Genomic DNA, 18,106 nt, shown 5'->3' on the forward strand with positions numbered 1-18,106 from the left:
GAGTGAGGATCTGAGCTGCAAATCTCCCTCCCGACCCAAGAGGGCGCTAAGCAGAGGTACTTGCACGCCTGTTCAGAGACAGACCGGCTTGGAGAGAGGGGCGGAAAAGGAAGTCGGCCATCTTGGTGCAGGGTGGAATGACCATATTAGGGGACAAGATTACTGTGATCAGCTGTGCTGCATTAGACAACTGGCAGGTGTGCTGAGTCGCACTGATCATGGGGTGGAGTCTCCTAGTATATAAGGGCTGTCATTCTGTAAGTGTGGGGCCTTTGAGGTAATAGTAAGCCTGTGTTGCTGAGCTGTGTGTTTGTTTTGTTTGTTGGCGGTCTATGTGTTTGTGATTTATTTATCGTCAGGACCAGGGCCAGACGCCAAGGAGCTGCCGCACTACTGCCAGCACTCGTCACCTTGGACATCACACGGCCCGCACAACTGAACTGGACACTTCAGCACCTGAGCACCTGCACATTTCACCACCCCACAAGTGCACCCAAAGAGCTGAGAGGGACATGCTTTATTGGGACTTATGATTTGTACTTTTGTTTTGGACTGTGTTTCCCTTTTAATAAAATTCACCCTCTACCATTGTGGTAGAGGTTTTTCACCTCTATAAAGTGACTCTGTGATGTGTGTTCCACCTCCACACACACTGCACCATCACAATATTATTTATTATTTATTTTTTATTTTTATGTGTTACTTTTGACACTGCTTTCTCTGCCTGCTTGAGTTCTCTATGCGCACCCTGTTAAAAATGTAAGGTAATTGTATTTGGGTTAATTTTATTCCACTACAAATAAATGAATGGTGGAAAAACAATAAAAGATTGCTTTCCAAAAGTAGCCTGCTTGGCCTGAAGCATCTTAAGCATGCCAGCAAAGTTAGTCCCCGGCGAGCAGGTTTTCAGCAAAGAATGTGGAGACAAACACAGGACTGTTTTTTGTAAATAAGTGATGTTGTTGTTCCTGAAGATGAACCATCTGTTATTTGGATTTACTTTTTTAATTATTCAATGGATTATTTATTTGACATACTTTTACCACCACAACTTTTTTTTATTATTTAGTAGCTATTCAGTGTATTCTCAGTAACTGTAAATGTATTACTTCTCTTAGTTTTGGTGACTTTAAGGACATCGATGCATTGGCTGTTTTAGAAAATGCATCAATGGTAAAGAGACACCGTCCCAGCCTTACTAGTTTACAAAGTCCCCTAAAGCGTATGTTTCATTGTATATAGATATAAATATAGATGTGAAGTATCACTATTACATGTTGATGTTTTATCCAAATATTTACAATGCATGCCATGCAATTCACCTTTGACCAGGTAAGCTAGAAGAAATATAATCATATCAATCAATCTTGCAAATATTGCTTTAATTTGAGAAAATTAAACCTGTATCAAAAACACTGCCAAATCATCAAATAAATGATTCACTAACCATCTTCATGATAGGCCTTTGTATGGAAATGTGAAATGGCTTTCCTATCAATGCACGTCTGTATAGTAACACAGAAAACATCTCACAAACTTGGCATCTCACAAACTGAGAGAATGTGCAGTTACAATTATTAGAGGTCTGTAGCGTCATGTTGCTCCTTTTTACTTAGACATAAGGAATGTCTTAGAAATATACTTCTTTGGACATGTATGCAAACTGGAGGAGGAAATCTGGATTATCTGCCCATAAATTTAAAATAGAAATCACTGTTCCCTCATTTCAGTGTGGACAAGCATGTTTTTCTTTATGACTACATAAAGATGGAAAGGCAGAGGGCCTTGAATCCATGTTGCTGCAGATAACAGGATAAACCAGCAAGTTCTATATTTGAAATGGTCATGAAAGTGGACAAGTCTGTGGAGAATCTTATGATTTTAAATAATGTGGATTGATTCTTCCTCCAATTTAATCGATATCTGCAGATACTAAGCAACCAGGGGACTGACTTTTTGCTTTCCTCGCTTCACTAACAGGGTAGCAATTAACAATTGTTTATCTGAACAATCCAAGGCACAAAAATCTCATTTTAATGAGTAAGGGTCACACTGATCTAAGAGCATGCTAGATCTTGAAACGTACATAAGTAAAATAAACATATCTGGACCACACAGGCTATAAGGGTGCTCTATTTGATCTGCTATTTATTACAGTTTTTCTAACAACTGTATTAAACCCACATTAAGAACAATACAAAATAACTGTAGAAAATATAACGCGACTAATATTATCTTACCTCGTTTTGTGGAACTGTTGCTAAGGGCTTTATGACTGCTGCCAGAGGAACTTGACACTGTTTCGCAAGATCAGCTGTGCAAGGGAAAGAGTATGTTGTGCATCGAATGAAACGAGGACTTGCATTTCCTGAAAAGACAAGTATCAGCACATTAAGTCAGTACATGTACACCATTGATTTCAAGTTTTAAGTAGCCTTGTATCTCAAAACGTGAGCAACTAACTACAGTCAACCCATTAATACAAATCTCAAGGGACCAACAAATCAGTAATTCTTATTTTCAGAAGTCTAAGCCAAATGCATACTGTGAGTTTTTATTGAAGTTACAGTAACACTGAAATCAAATTTCAATTACAGTACTATGAAAAGTATTATACATGTAAAAGTACTATGCATTCTATTGAAAATAGGTATGCAAGTGAACGTTTAAAAGTATACATTGCAAAGGAACAGCACTTGAAATCTACATGTCCCATTCTGATCACAGGCATTTTTAAACTGCAAAAGCAAAGTAGCTGGATAAAATGTAAACAATTAAAACTCTAAGGGCTCAAAGTCTAAATTAGTAAATGATTATGTGTTCTTGATTGACTTTGACGCTGTACAATGCACTGTAAATCTGTTATGCTTATGTGCAGAATCTGACTTTTGTCTTTTATATTAATTAACTGGAGGGCCATATTAATTGCTTGCAAATTATATTGAAAACAAAAATCATTGGATGTAAAAGTTGTCCAGTCACCAGAATAATCTCATTAAATCAGATGAATCTTTTTTAAACTAAAAGTTTTATGAAGAAAAACAAAGCATCCCTAGAGTCATAATCTAGGGAAACGACAACTGACCTTGATATGGCAGTTATGTTACTGTAGGACAGAGGTCAATGTTATAGTCACCATCACATAAAATCTGGCAAATATAAAGGATCTTCCATAAATAGTTTGACATAGGTTGCTCTGACATTGTGGCGGTAACAGCTGTGTGCAAGAATTGGCTAGAAAGGTGTAAGATATTTTTGTCAAGTTATACTGTTTGAATTATTATAAAGACTATTCCTTGTAGTCATGGAGCCAGACTCTATTTTGGGGAGTTGTATGAACCGGCATAATGTGGTTCCTAAGAGAGGTGCAAAGGTGGTCTAACAGCCATTGTCTTGAAGAGGTGGTGATTGCTTGTCCTGAAGTGATTAACATATCTTTAATGGTAACATATTTTCAAACACTCTTGATTGCCTTTTATTTACATCAATCAGCACATTGTTTGCCAGACATGTCTCCCCTCTCGCTGTCATTGTTGCCCACCACACAATGGCGCCACTCCTACTGTGAAGAGTCCGATTGCCCTTTTTTAGTCTTTTGTCTAACAAGACAGCCACACCACTTGTCCCAAAAATATATATACCTGCATGCTGGACACACTCACAACCAACATTCGAGTCCTGGAGAGAGCCTGCTGACTCTCCAGTTGGATGTAACCTGCCAAGTATATTACTGTATATTAATGTCTGTAACTAATGTTTTGGCGCTCAGAAAAACTATATCTACACTGACGCCAGCTCAGACATACCATCTCTGTGCCATGGCAGCTCAGAAAACTACAACTACACTGATGCCAGCTCAGAAATGAACTCTCTGATTTCATAAGGGAACAGACATACCATCTCTGTTGCCTTGGCAGCTCAGACAGCATCTTGAGACCAGGATGAAACACTGAATACCACCTGTCGAGACCTGTAGGTTTACCTGCAGCTTTGTTGCTCAAGATTCCACCTGCTGAGACCTCTAACTTTGCTTACAGATTATCCTGTGACTGCATCCTGTACTGTCTTTGGATTTGCTTTGTTTAGGAATAAAACTTTTTTTATTTAAGATTACCTAGTTAAGAAGTAAACAAACCCTACAAAGGGTTCATTTTTCCTGTACGACTGAACTTGACTGAGAGAATTACATAGTCCAGTTATGTACTGAGTATCAAATGAATATGGTGCAATGTTAGGTCTTTATCATCTGGAACCCAAAAAGTCACATGCCCCAATATGGCATCCATTTTAGGTCACATGACGATTAACAAGCCCCCCTCTTAGGGATGCCTTTTAAAGGATGACATTCAAGCATTTACCTTGATCTTGAACCAAACAATCTGTGGTGACAAGGGGGGGAACTTGCCCCCTGGTGTTTGTGGTGTAGGTCTGTCCTCCTCTTCGTACTTTATCATCCTCAATGACTTGGGTCTGCAGCAATAACACAGAAATCCCATTAACTAACATGTAAAACAACGAAACTTAATGTCAATACACTTCTATCTGAAATCTAAAAGAGAGTGCTGAATTTCACAACAGCTGTTGAAACATCTGTACAGTATTTGATAGTATAAATCAAACTACTTGGCTGTATTGACTTTTGAAATTGATATACTGAAAACATAACTAATAAATAACAAATCAAAGTAATTTGAAAAGGCAAATACTGTAGCAATAACTCAATCCCGAAAGGCAGTCGAGAATAATTGAAACATTAGTGACAGCAAAGACATGGAATGATCTCAGTTTACACAACAATTTAAGAGGTAACTTAATATCTTTAACAGCCTGTGGCAATGCGCCCCGCCCCTGTGTGCATTTGTGTGTTGTGTTGTATGTTGCGTGTGTCAATGTTGGTGTATAGTCATTGGTACACGGGATATAAACGGGTCTGTGTTTCACGTGTATTTAAAAAGTGTAGATTTGTATTTAGGCACGAGGAGGGCACAAATCACTTCACGTGCTGGTTAAATGTAATATGTGAGCACGGGGTTGCACAGAATTAATTCACGTGCTGGGATTCAAGTGAATAATTAATTAGTAATTGAATCCCAGCACAACAGTATAAATAGGCACATTTTTAGTCACTCGTGGTTAGGTGTTCAGAGAGTGGAGAACGGGTGAGAGAGAAGGAGTAAAATCGTCAGCGTAATTATAAATATAATAAGTGTATTCTCACCGTGTTTGTTCGTCTCCGTTTCACCTGTGTGTTAGTGTCAAGTCGTTTTGCCTGTCTGTTTATTTTGGCGTCAAGTGCCGTGTCCTGTTTTTGTGTTCCAACCTTTTATTTTCTGTTCTGTTCTGTTTAATTATTAAATGCTGAGCGCAATCACGCGCTCAGCTTTACCAAAACCCCATCTCTCTGTTTATTTATTTCCTGCATCTGGTCTGACGCCACCCACTCCGGCAGTCTTTGTGACACAGCCCTATATTCATGTGAACATCACCACTGTGGTTATAAATGAGATACTTCTTGCTGTGTTTTATAAAGTAGATACAATTCTAGTCTGTATACAAAATATCAGCTTTAAATGGGCATTCAGACACAGCTTAAACATTTACAATTAGGGGAAGACACTAAACAATGTTCAGAAGTACAGTAGGACTGGGTCATGGATCAGGATCTAAAACAATTTGGGGCAGGTACTGTTAGCTTTAGCTACAGCTACGGTATAAGCAGCTGCAAAAGGGACTTCTAAGAAAAAAAGGTTAACAGTCAAATTTAATTTGAAGTCTTTGGAGTTTAGTAATAAATCCTTATCATTGAAGAAAGACTGTAACCAGTTTTGGCTGCACATCAGAACCAACCATTTTAAATCCCCGTGCTTTTAATTTGCAAAGCAAACATACTCAAAGGTGTGTTATAAGAGTTTTAACAACCCACTGCAATGGGCAGTCAATGCCAGCAAATACAACCAAGACCTCCATGTGCAGGAAAACCCATAAAAAGTATTTGTATCTATAAATGTAATCTTTTGTATTATTATGAAAGCCCATGAACTTCTGACCTAGTTTAAAAAACACTTCACTGTATAACCTACATTTTAGTAATACAGTTGTGGCAGGGCAGTGCCCTGCCTGTAAATAATATTGTTTTGTGGTGATTTGGTGGTGGTTGGCAGGGATGGGGTTAATTTCCTATCCCTGCCAAAATTCATGTGAGAATGTGGCTGGAGCTAATTGAGTAATTGGTGATAATTAGACTCCAGCCACATGGTATAAAAAAGGAGAAAATTATTTTGTTTAGGGGTGAAGGAGTTGGTGAGTGAACCAGTTTTAATAGTGTGTTTGCATTTTGTATTAGGAAAAGTTCAGTGACAGCTCTGCCCAGCCTGAACAGTTTTGTTTTTGTTTAAAATGTTCTTTTGCTCTGTGAGCAGTGTTTTGTTTGACTTTTTAATTTATTTTTTGTTTATTGAACTGCGCAGCAGCACTTAAACTACAGCTTCCTTGTCTCTGCGTCGCCTTTCCAGCCAATACCATCTGGGCCCGCAACGCTACCCTGTCACAACAGTATTTACATTTCTTAAATGTTTAATATTGAATTGTGTGTTCTGTTATATTCTTTGTTGTTGTTTCTGCTTAGATTTGTTATTTTGCTGTACTTAGTAGCTATTTTAGAGAACATGCAGAGAAGATTCCTCAAGGATGGTTGTGAGGAAGTGATGTGTGGAAGCATTTAGGCTTTGTGCAGTGCACTAAAGCCTTTGCAACAACTATTCTACAGTTGTTTGTATTGACTGCTTTTCTTTAGGGCAAATTGTGTAAAGATGAAAATAACACTGTAACATGACATTAAAACTGTGCTTTGCTCAGCCACCTGTAGAACACATGGCCTTTGCCTTGCTCTGGAAAGACATTTGATTATAATAATAATAATAATAATTTCTTTCTTAGCAGACGCCCTTATCCAGGGCGACTTACAAGATATCACATTATTTTTACATACAATTACCCATTTATACAGTTGGGTTTTTACTGGAGCAATCTAGGTAAAGTACCTTGCTCAAGGGTACAGCAGCAGTGTCCCCACCGGGGATTGAACCCATGACCCTCCAGTCAAGAGTCCAGAGCCTTAACCACTACGCCACACTGCTGCCCTATATTATACCACAAATGTTGAGTTATATAAATATAATCCTATATTAACATACAAGTGAACTTCAAAACATCAGTACCAACTACTTACTAAACTGCTTCTATTTCATATAAGTCTGGTTTCTTTGAGCACTTTAGTCAAGCCAGTGTTTATAAAACAGCATATTTTCAAAGAATATATTTCCCAGTTTAATTGCCAAGAGAACAACTAACTTTCTAGATCTGTAACTCATTTTCAAGTTTATCCTGGGGGGGGGGGGGACTAGAGAAGCTACAGTAATTGGTAAGACAGACATTACAATATTACAAAATGTTTGTAATTGGTGAGTACATCATAGACCTGTGTGTGATAAATTCTGGTTATTGTTCTATATAGTATAACAGCTGGCTTGCAGTATGGTGTTTAATTACATCAGGCAACAGCAATCTGAAACTACTATGACTTGCATTAAAGCCAGATGCTCTGGTTTAATATGCCAGGGGAACCAAACGATTAGCAGCCATACATGTATAAATAGAACGATAGATAGATAGAGCTGAAATGGGAACCATCTTGCAAAAAAAGCCTTTCAAACTAGAAATGTACAAACTAACTTTTTTTAAACCCCTGGCTAATGTAAAAATAGGTTAGAAAGGTAGATTCTTGGGTAACAGCGTTCTGCCAAGTTTGCTTTACTCTGCAGTACTTTATGCCAAGTGTAGTGTGTATCGTTCAAATGGTTAACGCTAAGTTAGGGTTATGAACAGAAGTATTGTACTGAGTGTGCATACATGGATATCTCGCTCCTTTTTCATCATTTGGTCTGTTGTAATTATTGAAATATTAGTATCTTTTTTTTCTTCTTTTTGCAACACAATACATCACTATCTGTTGACTGATAGGTTTGGCTGTGTGAAAGGGTTATGACAATATTAAACCAGCATAGATGGCACAATTTTCTTCTTTCCTTACCGGCATTTGTGTGTGAAAGTGGCTTAATGCTACTAGTTTATACTAGTTAAGTTATATTACAATAACTACCAATGACAGCTGGCTAAACTGGAGTACATTTTAAAGCCATGTTTTTATTTTTACATCAACAAATGTCCTGGAAAGAGCTAAACAATAGCAAAGATATGCAATATTTCCTGTAATTAGAAAAACAGTGAGTGTTCTATTCCCAGTGTAAAAAAAAATTGTTCTTATACTGGTAACACATGTTGTGGAGTATGCACTGACATGCTAATCTTCAACAGATTGAGATCTCTACTGCATGGAGATCACTGAACAGGTTCCCAGGAATTTAAACATAATTAATAACAGAAATCAAACCACAGCTCTAAACTAAGTAGATAGTATGGAGCAGACCAAAGTGCATGAAAGTCTACTGGGGCTAAGGTTCATTTCAGTCCAGTTAAATTAAAATACTGCATCAGATTTAAATTACCATTTAGTATTTCTGACTCTAGGGCAATGATCTTTGTACCTCTGTCTTAAATTCTTCTTTAGAGGCAGCACTAAGATTTTTACCCTGTAGAAAAAAAGTGTATCTGTAGCTACTTTTGAGAACTTGCTTTAGCAAGCTAAAATTTGTGACTAACATTTTACGTTATAATGTTAGGAACACTGGTAGGAATTTTGAAATTTATCTAAATACTTGTATAAAGGAAACGCATCTCTCCCTCTCTGTTTACTCTAGTACTGTAAGTGATGTCAGTGCAAATATCTTTGTTTTTGATAACTATTGTGTTTAGGCTGTGAAATACTGAATACAAATGATTGCTTGAGCTTCATATAAAACTGGAAGTAAGATTTTTTCCTTTGAAAGGGATGAGCATTTGACCTGTTACTGGGGTTAACCGTAGTATATAATGGTTTTCTATGGCAGCTGCAACTGAAGACATTAATGCACATTGTACATGGAACTTTTCTTAAGAAAATAATATAGCACCATATTGTACTAAATTAGTATGTTTTTTTGTTTGTTTGTTTTTTGTTTTTCTTCTCTGTAACTAATCAATGCAGCTTAGTCAGCAAAACAAACAAAAAAACTAAATGTATTAACTTACTGTGCTGGGAATAGAGTCAGGATCCAGTTTTTTCTGATGAGGACCAGCCATTTGTGCTGTGCCCCCTGGAAAAGCTCCAGGAAAACCTGGCTGAGGTCCTGTCATCTGCCCTCCGAATGAACCTGCCACCAAAAATAACTCCAGATTCATCAGTTGTTCCTACTTCACAACAGTGGTAGAAAAGGACCACAACATTTACCTTGACAGCTGAGGGTAACTTGGCAACCTTTTCCTATTTAGATTTTATACAAATACAAAGTTTATGCTTGGTCATTTTCCAGTGGTCCCTGTAACTTTTCAACTTTATTCGCTTGTCATAAGTAGCATTCTCTTTATTGGGATCAGTGTCACTGCTAATGTGCTGTTTTTCCATTCTAGGATAAATACAACAAAGGTTCCAGCTGCTTGAACAGTAACCTTCACAAAACATGCAGCTTTTAACAAAATAGATAATTGCTTTAAATTTGCACAGAATGCAAAAATATGAATACTTAAAGCAGTAAAAGATGGTACATTAATTTTAGTAAATATTACAGTGAATGAACCTTACTTTGCTTGTCTGAAATAATTCACATTTTAAGTAATACTTTTTAGTCAGAGGAAATTCTGAAAACTTAAATTGGCTGGTTTCACAGACCTGGATTAGCATTAGTCTTGGACTACTTTACCCAAAATAATATTAGTTAATCCAAGATTAGTGATAACCAGGGTCTGTGAAACCAGCTCTATACTGTAAATTCAATTCTTGGGTTACAGGTACTAGGGTCCCCTTGGCAACATAATCTCATAAGAGAAGCAGGTATGGACCTATTACTTGAAGCACAGCAAGTGAACCTGGAGCTTTGTGGCAGAAAATAAATGATTTCAACCAAATAGATGTGAAAATAGTCAGGATAACAAGGTCAACAGCAAATGTCTCATTTAATCCAATCAAGAACACATTTGGCAGGGGGTTTTACTTTAAAAGAAAAAAAGGAAAAATTACAGACTGGAGGTAATGTTTTGTAAATCTGGCCCAAAGACTTTACCTGGCTGTTGGGGGAATCCATGAGGAGGAACTTGTCCTGGAGGCTGCTGAAAACCAATATTTACTGGATTGGGTCCAGGAAAACCACCCTGCACCCCAACAGGAGGACCCGGAGGCATTGTACCCATGGTAGGTGGGCCGATTGTTGGGGAGGACAGGGTCATTTGTGGGGCATGAGATCCTGGAGGCATAGGAGGATGTGCCATTGATTGTGATGTGAGAGGTGGGAATGCTGGCTGTGCTGCTAAGCTGGGAGGTAGTTGAGAACCCTGCACTGCACCAGGTCCTGACAAATACATTAAGGAAGCATTTAGTCTTGTATACATAGTGACACAATAAGAATTTGGACAATAAACATCTGCTATATTGAGAAAATATAAATGACAGGATTTTATGAGGTCATTTAGCCCTGTTGTGACAAAGAAAAAAGCTTAATTAGTCAAATCTGAACTTCTTTTTTTTCGCTTAAAATAGTTCAGTGACTTCATAGCCACACTGTGAATGTTCTGTGTTGCTTATTTCTCCCAAGTAAAAGAGTGAGATATATTTCAGGTGGAATCCAGCTTTAAACAGCACACTGTATTCAGAATAACATTTTCCATCTTGTAAAAGTAATTTGGGTAAGAAGAAATTCAAATATTTACCATATCCACTTAATTGCATGGCTCCCATCTGATTTGTCAGCTGCTGTGTGGATAAGGGAGGGGCTGAATTTTGATAGGTTGTCGGTAGAGGCTGCCCATATGGTGAAAGTGGAGGCTGGCCACCAACTGCTATAGTAGGAAGGAATCTGAAAAGAACAAACTCAGTAAAGCAGCAATAATATTTAGCATTATGTACTGGATATTATGCTTAGGCTAACCAATCAGTGGTTGATATTTCTTTTTTTATCTCCAAGTACAGCTTAAAATTAAGTAGATGAAGCAAATTAACCTGCTCCCCTACAACATTCAGTTCTATGATATTTCTCACAGATGTATTTCCATCCACTAGGAGCAGTTTTGCAGAGGTACGGGTTTATAGTTACACTCTTGTACACCAGTTGTACTTAGAGTGAAGACATGTTTGAAAAATTGAACAACAAGGTTCACCCAGTGAGAAGAAAAAAATGGTTTAAAAAGTGTGTCTTAAATTCGAAGGAATACGGTGTGCATAATTAGAGGAATGCAATATCTACTAAACAACTCATAGTCATTAAGCCACCAACTAATCTCTTCCTCCGAAGTACAGAAAACTTGTTCAAGCCCACTCTTTATTGTCTGTGTCTCCATGTCAGTGTTGATCCCTAAACTGTAATTACTGTTTCAGGACTTTTTCTAAAGAAACATTTTCTCAGATTCAAATGGTGCTTTGAAAATGAGAATAAACTTCTCAAAAACAGTTTGAAGCAGTCCTTGCAGTTTTGTGAACAGGGCCCACTGTATATCAACAGAAATACACTGTACTGTATTTAAAAAGATAAACACCTTGGGCCCTATTTTAAAGCAAGTGCAAAAGAAAATTTAATATATGAATCAGTGACCTCTTCTCTTCATGGTAGGGCAAGGTAGGTAATGTTATATAAGCCTATTAAAATAAATTAAATATGCAACACTCAGACAGAGCAGACACCATGTTAAGCCATTTCCAACATGGCTTCCCATAGAATACTGGGTTGAAATATTTCTTTAATTTACTTTAAGATTCAAGTCTCCTGGCAGATTTGGTTCTCGCTTTTTGTAATGTCCCCAATGGATTTAACACCTTTTACTTTCAAGGAAATGTTTGTTACGTTTTGTTGTATTGATATATATATATATATATATATATATATATATATATATATATATATATATATATATATATATATAATATACTGTATATTGCTAATGTTTATCGTTCTAGTATAATCCCATACAAATTAAATGATTAGTATTACTGTACATATTTTATCAACATTATATTATAAATAAAGAATATAAAGATAGAGATGGACATGTTATTGTGATATTTACCTTTGTGGTTGAGTTCCTCCTGCACTAAACCCATTATATTGATTACCCAGGCTAAACTGGTTTGGGCCAGGAGGTGGAGGCATGCCAGACACTGGAGGCCCAACAGAGGAAGCTGTTTTCAGCACTCCTAAAACAAAACCCCAGGATTGAAATACAGATTACAAAGGTTACAATCACATACTGTACAATACAGATTACAACTTTACCAGATTCTAAGGAAAAATTTGATCACTTGATCAAGCTAAACCAAAAGTGTCTGGTTGCAAATGGAAGTCTTCTGATGGAATTCTTGTTGCTTGTACAATACAAGGTAGGTGAAGTACAACTGTGAACATAACAGTATTTCACTGGAGAAAAAAAAACGGCTCTTTAAATTTGAATTCTCTTACCTTGCTGTGATGGAGCGAATGTCTGTGGTGATCCACCATAGTGGCCATAGAGAGGTTGAGTCTGAGAGTAAGGTGGAGTTGCGACATAACCTTGTTGACTCATTTTAGACTTTTCTCATTACAAAAGGCAGACTTTGGCAAATCTGTGAATTTTAAAACAGTGTAAATGATTAACCCTACAGACTCTTTCCACAAAGATCTCCAGGAAATAAGCAGTTCTTTGTCGTACAGTATTTTATTTAGAACATTCAGAATATGGACTAGCCCATACATGTTTGCTGGTTGCTGCTTTGCAAATATTGCACACAAGATGATACAGAGAAGATGAGGTTGTTTATATTATTAGACTGTTGTAAGCTTCTACAATCAGGCCAGGTAGAAAAATCACTCAACGGACATGGTTAAATGGTGCATACCACCAACCCACTTAACTGTACTTCAGCCTGAACATAGTATGAAATAATGGGGTAGGCCTATTAGGAATTGAAATGTTACATATAGACTAATCACAGATGTATGGAAGTCTACTGCACTAGAGGCCCACCTAAATAAAGTGGTTTCATCAAAAACACAGCATAGCTTTACTAGAGGTTAGATGATGCTTAAATGCACAAACTCAGAAAGGGGGTGACCTTATTCTATCCACATGTGCTTACACCTCTCTAGTAGAACGTTGTGGATTTTACATCCCAGGCGGCCCATATGCTGATTTTGATTCTTAAATGTACTAAGCTTAATGATGGTGACTTTTCATCTGTCTGGATTGCATGTGTTTGTGTGGATTCTGCTGTAGGATGTGGCTTCCCTTCAGAAGGCAAACCGCAACATCACTTAGTATCAGAGAGTGCAATAGCGCAGATTCACACATCACTCAGGGCTTTGCTACAATGCTGTATACTATAGACCTAGAGTCCCGTGAAATTCTTTTTATTTTTTATAATTATTGTTTGTTTTATTTTTCACAAATTTCATTTTATTATTGATACACATTAATAAAACAACTCACATACATGTATATCAATAATAGTATAGTATATATCATGGTTTAACTATATATATATATATATATATATATATATATATATATATACACAAACACAAACAGATATCCCACAGAAAAATAATTTAGTTAGCATAATTTCTCATTAGCAGCAGTAACTTACAGTCCCCCACTCTTTTTAATTGACAGTAAATAATTCCCTTGTAAAAATACAATTACATTACACACACACAGTGCCCTACCATTGTGGGGTTGTCATTATAATTGCACATACAGCAATCTACCCATTAAAAAAAACTGATAGGAATTGTATTTCAATCCCATTGCACTGAAGCAGGGCTCCAGTATACCAAACAAGCGTGGGGTTTCTCAGTAGTTAAACACCAAGTAAAGCAGTTCCATTCATTCAAAACCAAAATAGCATTTGCTCCACTGCAAAGTTTGCACCACTTGAAATAAAACAAAGAATTAGCATACTAATACAAAATATAAGTAATCTAGTCATAGTTCCCCAAAAACAATAAACAACTAACGCTTAACGACAGTATCTTTTGACTCCCATTCCAGCCCACAGCTGCATACATCCCCTTTTCAGTGTTGTTTAGTTGCGGTTTGGGTATTTTAGAAACAAACATCTCTTCTCTTCCATCATAATTTAAATTCCCAAACTACTCGCTCCAAATTATACATCTGTGCAAATGCTAGTCAGAGCTTCTGTTTCCCTTCAGACCGTGTCTATAGTAACGGCTGATCCTTGACAACTACCACTGCAAGTATTTATTTAAAGTAGTTTTTGTCTAAACCTCCCAATTTAAAAATGCCATTCTATGTTTGCTTTATAATGATTTTTAATTTTATTTTGTTTTATATGTTGCATTTCGTTTTATTTTGTATTACATGTAGGCTACTATATTAAACAGCAGCAGGATAATGAATACTGCCTGCATGCTACTGCCACATTCTGTACTGAAACAATAAAATGTGTAGTAGCCATTTTAAAAGCTACAGAAGAATTGCACCATGAATGTAACCATAATACAGTATCACAAAAAATGTACGGTAGCTGTGGCATATTTTCTTGCAAACAAAATCGAAGTATAATGTTACATGACTAGATGAATTAGTGGTGACATCTTTTATAGTATAAAGGGCTATTCACACCATAGAGTTTATTCGCTGCGTTTTTTTTGGTAAAAAATAGTACCTATGGATACTAACTTTTACACTTGAGCGTAATCTGCTGTGAAAAAAAAATGTAAAAATGTGCTCCGTACAACAACAAAAAAAAATAGAAACAGGTTAAACTTTTGGACAAAAAACGCAGCGATCACCACCCTGTCCTGCTATATTTGGATATAATCTGAAGGCAATATGGATCGGGTGCAAGCTGACATATGATTATTGCTCCTAAAATAAAGAAAGAGAAGAATGTGGCTTCACCAGGGGCATGCTGTCAGGACCTTCAAGGTATTCTCCGCTGAGCAGACAGTGCCAAGTAAACCGTCAGTCAAATGACATAACGTTGCCTCACTCACTTGCGTACAGTGTGCTTGCTTATACTATGAAACATACTACTCTAATTATTATTTGTTCATTTGTCTGATGCCTTTATCCAAGATGACTTGCAGGGTTTACTAGAGGTTTCTGAAGGGGATGTGATCAGCCAATAAGAGATCTGCATTTCTCCCGCATGTCTAAAACAACGACCAGACCCTAGAAAAAAACAGTTGAGGTTATTCTCCGTTTCAGTTGAAGGTCTTGAATGAGTTCAACAAATCGGCGAGTTGAAGAATGTCCTTTCTTTTAGACAGGCGACCAATCAGGAGTGAGTACAGGCTGGCCATAAATCTCCCAGGGTATTCTCTGCCTCACTTGAAGGGCCAATGGGAAAGTTAAAGCTCTGACAGCTAACCAATCATTAGTGAGCAACCGCAAAACATGAATTTTCCTTAGTTAGCGCTGCAGTTAGGAGGATAGTTGGATTTCACACGATATTGCTTATAAATATACAATATTGCGACAACTCTGCTAACCCAGTCCATTTTGTCGCGGCACGCCACTGGGATTCACCCTAACGAGCAACGGGAAACCCTAGGGGAGTACCAGGGTCTTGTGCAAGGCGAGCTGAAATATACTGTATATATTTATATAACCTCAAATTGTGTTATTGATAACATAATGTCAACAAAGTCAAAGCCAGACGCCTCCTGATACAGTATCGCGGGAAGATGGTACTGTCATGCAGATCATGTAACTTCAGGCAGCAGTGTTTTTTACATTATGGGGGTGGGACGGGGATACACGTACACTAACATATACGATTAACATAAAACTGTTTCAGACAGTTTGCTGTAAATACAATGCCACTTACCTGTGTATGCTACTGGATATAATTAGATACATGACTTTGTTTTGTAGTTCAGTCTATATTTAACAATGGGCCACGATGTATCATGGCATGCACTAAACTAAGCTACACCCGGACATTTAACGAAAACCTGTAGTCAAAGCAGTATTTTTATTTTAATAAACCAATAGTGCTTACATTTTATCGAGATATTTCTGTACAGCTTACCATAAAAAAACAAGATATTCTACACTGCTATAATCAGGCGTTCCCCATCTTGCCTGTGATATTTGATGCACAAGTCTCAATACAAAAATAGCAGCGAATAAACGCTAGTGTGAACAGCCGTTTACAGGCCAGGGTTCTCCCCAGGACTTTTCAGCCCGGCTAAGTGGCTGTCGCCGCCCAGCTGGAAAAACCCGAACCACCAGGCTTGTAGATGCTACTGTACGTTTAACGATAAGGACTGATTCTGCTGATTACTAAATCACTTGCTCGCGATGGGTCAACAAAAATAATAATTTTGGAACCACGTGACAGCTGTTTCTGTGTAACGCCTTGACACTACATTTAACCAATCACAGAGTTGAATGCGGTGGGTTTTCCGTTTCAAGCACTTCGAGAGGCTGAAACGTGAAACATGACTGCAAAAAAAAAAAAGAAAAAAAAAGCCGATAATTTTCGAAGCAAAAATAGTGACAATGTATGCGGAAATTACCGAACCGTTTTGCATGATAAAAAAAGAAAAAACAACATTCAGAAAATGAAAAGGAGCAACCCGATATAGTCAACAAAGATCAATTTGTAAGAACCACAAAGGGGCAGTGCTTAAAAAAAGAAACCGTGATGGGTGTGATGGGGGGGGGGGGGGGGGAATTGATTTTCTTTTTTTACAGCAAGAAATTGGGTGATATGATGTGGAAGCTCTGCCACAAACACAAGTATCGTGTACGAATTAGGGTGGATTGTTATTCATTATGCAGTGTCTTATATTATTACAATTATTTGTCTTATTGTATATTTAAGGTAAGGCCATTTTAATTTATTATTATTATTATTATTATTATTATTATTATTATTATTATTATTATTATTATTTATTTCTTAGCAGACGCCCTTATCCAGGGCGACTTACAATCGTCAAATGCATTTCAAGTGTTACAATACAAGTAATACAATAAGAGCAAGAAATACAATAACTTTTGTTCAAGTGTGACAAACCACAATTCAATAATACAGCAGATAATAGTGATAGTTAAGTGCTCCCGGCTATAAAGCTCTGCCACTCAGCTGTAACTTACATAATTCCTGGGGATAACCAAGCAGACAGTATTTGCTATTCACACTATACTGTCAATATACAGTAATACTTTTACTTTATGTTTTATTTCGATTGAGCATTAGCTAATCTGTTGCTTTCGCAAGACCAGTCTGCTAATGTACTGAACGTTGTGATTAGCGAAGTGTCATTACAGTTATTAAAACGTGCCACGTCAAACTGACATCAACAAAAATATAAGAGCATATACCTGAAGCAAACAAAACACAAAACAAAAAACAACAACATGTACTTAACTTACAGCGACAAGACACTTCAGTTGTAGGAGACGCGTTTACAAAATCTCAGAATTTGGTTTTGACAGCTGTTTTTTTATAAATTCCAACATCAAAAAATACTATTTAACAACATTTTAAAATGCATCAAAAAGAATTAATTGAACCAAGGTTTTTCATAAGCTCGGCATGCTATAATAACATGTAAATCTGACTTTTAATAGCAATAAAAGTTCCCTTCTTTACCTGTGTGTGTTTTGCTGTGCTGGGTGGCTTTCTATGAACCCTGTGCTATTCAATGTAGTGCCACGTCAAACTCCAACAACGCACCGGTTCCTAATGTCCACAGTGCAGTTCAGAGAGCAGAGTGCGCAGCCGCTTACTGAGGGGATTCCTTTACACGTCAGTGTTCTGCGCTGCTCGGAGAAGAGGAAATGTAGATTAAGAGAAGTCGCAATTTTGCTGGGTTGCAATACGTGGCATGGTAGATATTTTGTTTATTAAAAAAAAAAAAAAAAAACAGAACAAAAAAAAAAACATTGAAACAGTGTATCCAACAAACTCAGACCCGCCTTTCGAGCGATGGCTTTTTTTTAATGAATCAGATAC

The 18,106-nt window shown here is 37.2% G+C and overlaps 2 protein-coding genes across 2 annotated transcripts in view; one reads left to right on the forward strand and one right to left on the reverse strand.

Annotated features, from left to right (window-relative positions):
• Positions 1-17,914, reverse strand: part of LOC117409669 (protein transport protein Sec24D-like) — a 50,805-nt gene extending 32,891 nt beyond the window's left edge. The window contains exons 1-8 of the mRNA XM_034015984.3: positions 17,744-17,914; positions 12,597-12,739; positions 12,208-12,334; positions 10,858-11,003; positions 10,215-10,499; positions 9,187-9,308; positions 4,359-4,470; positions 2,241-2,368 (exon numbers count right to left, since the gene is read on the reverse strand). Of these exons, the coding sequence (XP_033871875.2) occupies positions 2,241-2,368; positions 4,359-4,470; positions 9,187-9,308; positions 10,215-10,499; positions 10,858-11,003; positions 12,208-12,334; positions 12,597-12,699 (1,023 nt within the window). The 5' untranslated portion in view covers positions 12,700-12,739; positions 17,744-17,914. The remainder of the gene's footprint in view (positions 1-2,240; positions 2,369-4,358; positions 4,471-9,186; positions 9,309-10,214; positions 10,500-10,857; positions 11,004-12,207; positions 12,335-12,596; positions 12,740-17,743) is intronic.
• Positions 16,846-18,106, forward strand: part of LOC117409379 (synaptopodin-2) — a 35,146-nt gene continuing 33,885 nt past the window's right edge. The window contains exon 1 of the mRNA XM_059002740.1: positions 16,846-16,969. Within this exon, the coding sequence (XP_058858723.1) occupies positions 16,856-16,969 (114 nt within the window). The 5' untranslated portion in view covers positions 16,846-16,855. The remainder of the gene's footprint in view (positions 16,970-18,106) is intronic.

The sequence above is a fragment of the Acipenser ruthenus genome, chromosome 2 (genome assembly GCF_902713425.1).
Source record: "Acipenser ruthenus chromosome 2, fAciRut3.2 maternal haplotype, whole genome shotgun sequence".
Classification (NCBI taxonomy): Eukaryota; Metazoa; Chordata; class Actinopteri; order Acipenseriformes; family Acipenseridae; genus Acipenser; species Acipenser ruthenus.